The sequence below is a fragment of the Bison bison genome, unplaced genomic scaffold, assembly GCF_000754665.1.
Source record: "Bison bison bison isolate TAMUID 2011002044 unplaced genomic scaffold, Bison_UMD1.0 scf7180017864495, whole genome shotgun sequence".
NCBI lineage: Eukaryota > Metazoa > Chordata > Mammalia > Artiodactyla > Bovidae > Bison > Bison bison.
The window spans coordinates 4,634,348-4,636,525 of record NW_011495054.1 but is presented as its reverse complement, the minus strand read 5'-3'; the positions used below and the strand labels follow the sequence as shown (position 1 = coordinate 4,636,525).

Here is a 2,178-nt window from a genome sequence, read left to right as displayed (position 1 = left end):
CTCATGCCTCTCTCCTTCCCTCCTGCCAGGCTCTCGCTTCCAGCAGGAGGAGCTGCAGCGGCTCAGGCTGGTGGACAGCATCAGGAACTACCGCTCCCGGGCGGTGAGTGCAGGCCCCGGGTCTGGCTGAGCGCCTGACCCCACAGCAGGACCTGAGCAGGGAATCCTCTCAATCTGCGGCTCTAGCTGTGTCAGCATCCCTAGAGCCAAGGTTCTGCTTGTTTTGAAGCCATCCCTGCTGGTACACAGCACGTTTTCCAGGCCTTCCATACAGATGGGTAGACTGGGGCTCATAGAGGTCAGTGAGACGTCCTAGGCCTGTTAGAGGAGCTGGCTATAGCTCTTATCTCCTGACTCCCATTGGGATGCCTCCTGTGTCTTTTGTCTATGGGAGATGCCCACAAAAGCAGGAAAGGCCTGCCAGCTGGAGGAGAAAAGGAGAAAAGGAGCTGGAAACCTGCATGGTTAAAAGCACTGGTTTGGGATCCAGTGAACTTAGGTTGAAATCCCAGATCTAGCGTGTCCCAGCTGTGTGACCTTAGGCCTGTTACTCACCTTCTCTGGGCCTCCCTCCGTAATTGTGAAAAGCCAGGAATGAGTGGAAGGGAACTGGGAGGAATACCAGAGAGAGTACAACAAGTTGGGGAGGCTGGAGTTGGGGAGGAAGCGGCCAGTGGGTGAAGGCCTTGGGTGTCCCCCCGCTACAGACCATCTTTGAGATCAATGCCTCCAGCCGCGACCTGAGCAGCCAGGTGATGCGCGCCAAGCGGGAGAAGGACCGCAAAGCCATCGCCAGCTTCCAGCAGGGACGGCAGGAGCGGCAGGAGGGCCCGGCGGGCCCAACCCTGAGCCTCCCAGCACCGCAGGAGGAGCAGCCTGAGAAGGAGGAGGTGGCAGGAGAGACTGTAGAGGTGCAGGCCCCACCCTGGGGACCCTGGAGTCTGGCCTGGGGGTGGGGAAAGGAGGGTCAAGTCCCAGCAGCCTGTGGGGCTGACCTCAGGGCTTTGAGCCATTGCTAGGGGTGGAGGCAGTGATCCCAGTCTCACCTCTGACATTTGAGGAAACCAGTGACCCAGACCCAGCCTCCCTATCTACAGGATGAGGTTGTGGTCTTGTCCACCATCCCTTGCCTGAAGCCCAGGGGGCCAGGTGTGTTTTAGGACTCAGAGTCTTTACGGTGGGTCCCCTGTGGATGACATCACACCCTCAGCAGGGTCTGGGGTGTCACCGCCATGAAATGCTTCAGTTTCCACAGTGTGCTGGGCTGGTCCCCACGCCAAGGGGAGAGACACAGCCTCTTGTCGGCTCAGGGCCGCTTTTGCTGCCAAGTGAATCTCAGGAAAGTTCATTTCTGGAATCTGGTAGACGAGGGCACTGCAGCCACGTGACCGCGGTACACAGTCCTGGGTCCACTGGGCAGATTGAAGACGGCACGTGGAGGGTTCCCACAGGCCCAGGTGGCCGTGGCGTTGTCATCATCGCCTGTCTCGGCCTGGGGTCTGGGCAGGTGGGAAGGGGCTGAGTTGGCAGCAGCGGAGGCTTGACTCGGGCAGGGTCAGGCACTGGGCCTTCATGGCCAAAGGCAAGGCTGGGGAACCAGGGTGTCCCATTCACCTGGTGGGTTGGGCCCTGGGCCTGCTCTTCTAATGCTTGATGTGGAGAGAGGGTCCAGTAGGCAAAAAATACACTTGAAGACCCCCGGACTAGTCCATGTCATAGAGAGCAAGGCCACCCACAGAGGGATGGGGGACTTAGTCATGTGACTGGGGGCCTGAGCTGGGCCTGGCACATGGTGGGGCTCACCCTGGTCGGCATCCTGCCCGCCCCCACCCTGCCAGTCCTGCCTCTGCTGGTGCTTGGGTCCTGATGAGGACATGGAGGGTCCCGGAAGCTCCTGGCCCTAGACCCCAGCTGGGCTGGCAGGTGGGGAGGCCAGTTTGCTCCCTGGGGGCTGCAGGTGACGCTGGGCCTCTGTCCGCCAGGACGTCTTCACGGAAGTTGTCGGCCGGAAGCGGCAGCAGCCAGGACCCCACCGAGGAGCCAAGAGGCGGAGGGAGGAGGCCCGCCAGCGGGACCAGGCGTTCTACATCCCCTACCGGCCCAAGGATTTTGACAGCGAGCGGGGGTGAGTGGCTGCTGGTCCTGGCGGGGGTGGAGTGGGGTGGGTGTTTGGGCCGC

At 61.3% G+C, this 2,178-nt stretch overlaps 1 protein-coding gene across 1 annotated transcript in view; it reads left to right on the top strand.

Moving 5' to 3' along the window:
• DDX54 (DEAD (Asp-Glu-Ala-Asp) box polypeptide 54) overlaps positions 1–2,178 on the top strand; it is an 18,063-nt gene that overhangs the window by 13,024 nt on the left and 2,861 nt on the right. Inside the window, exons 14-16 of the mRNA XM_010828833.1 lie at positions 30–103; positions 708–911; positions 1,983–2,125. Coding sequence (XP_010827135.1) covers positions 30–103; positions 708–911; positions 1,983–2,125 — 421 coding nt within the window. The remainder of the gene's footprint in view (positions 1–29; positions 104–707; positions 912–1,982; positions 2,126–2,178) is intronic.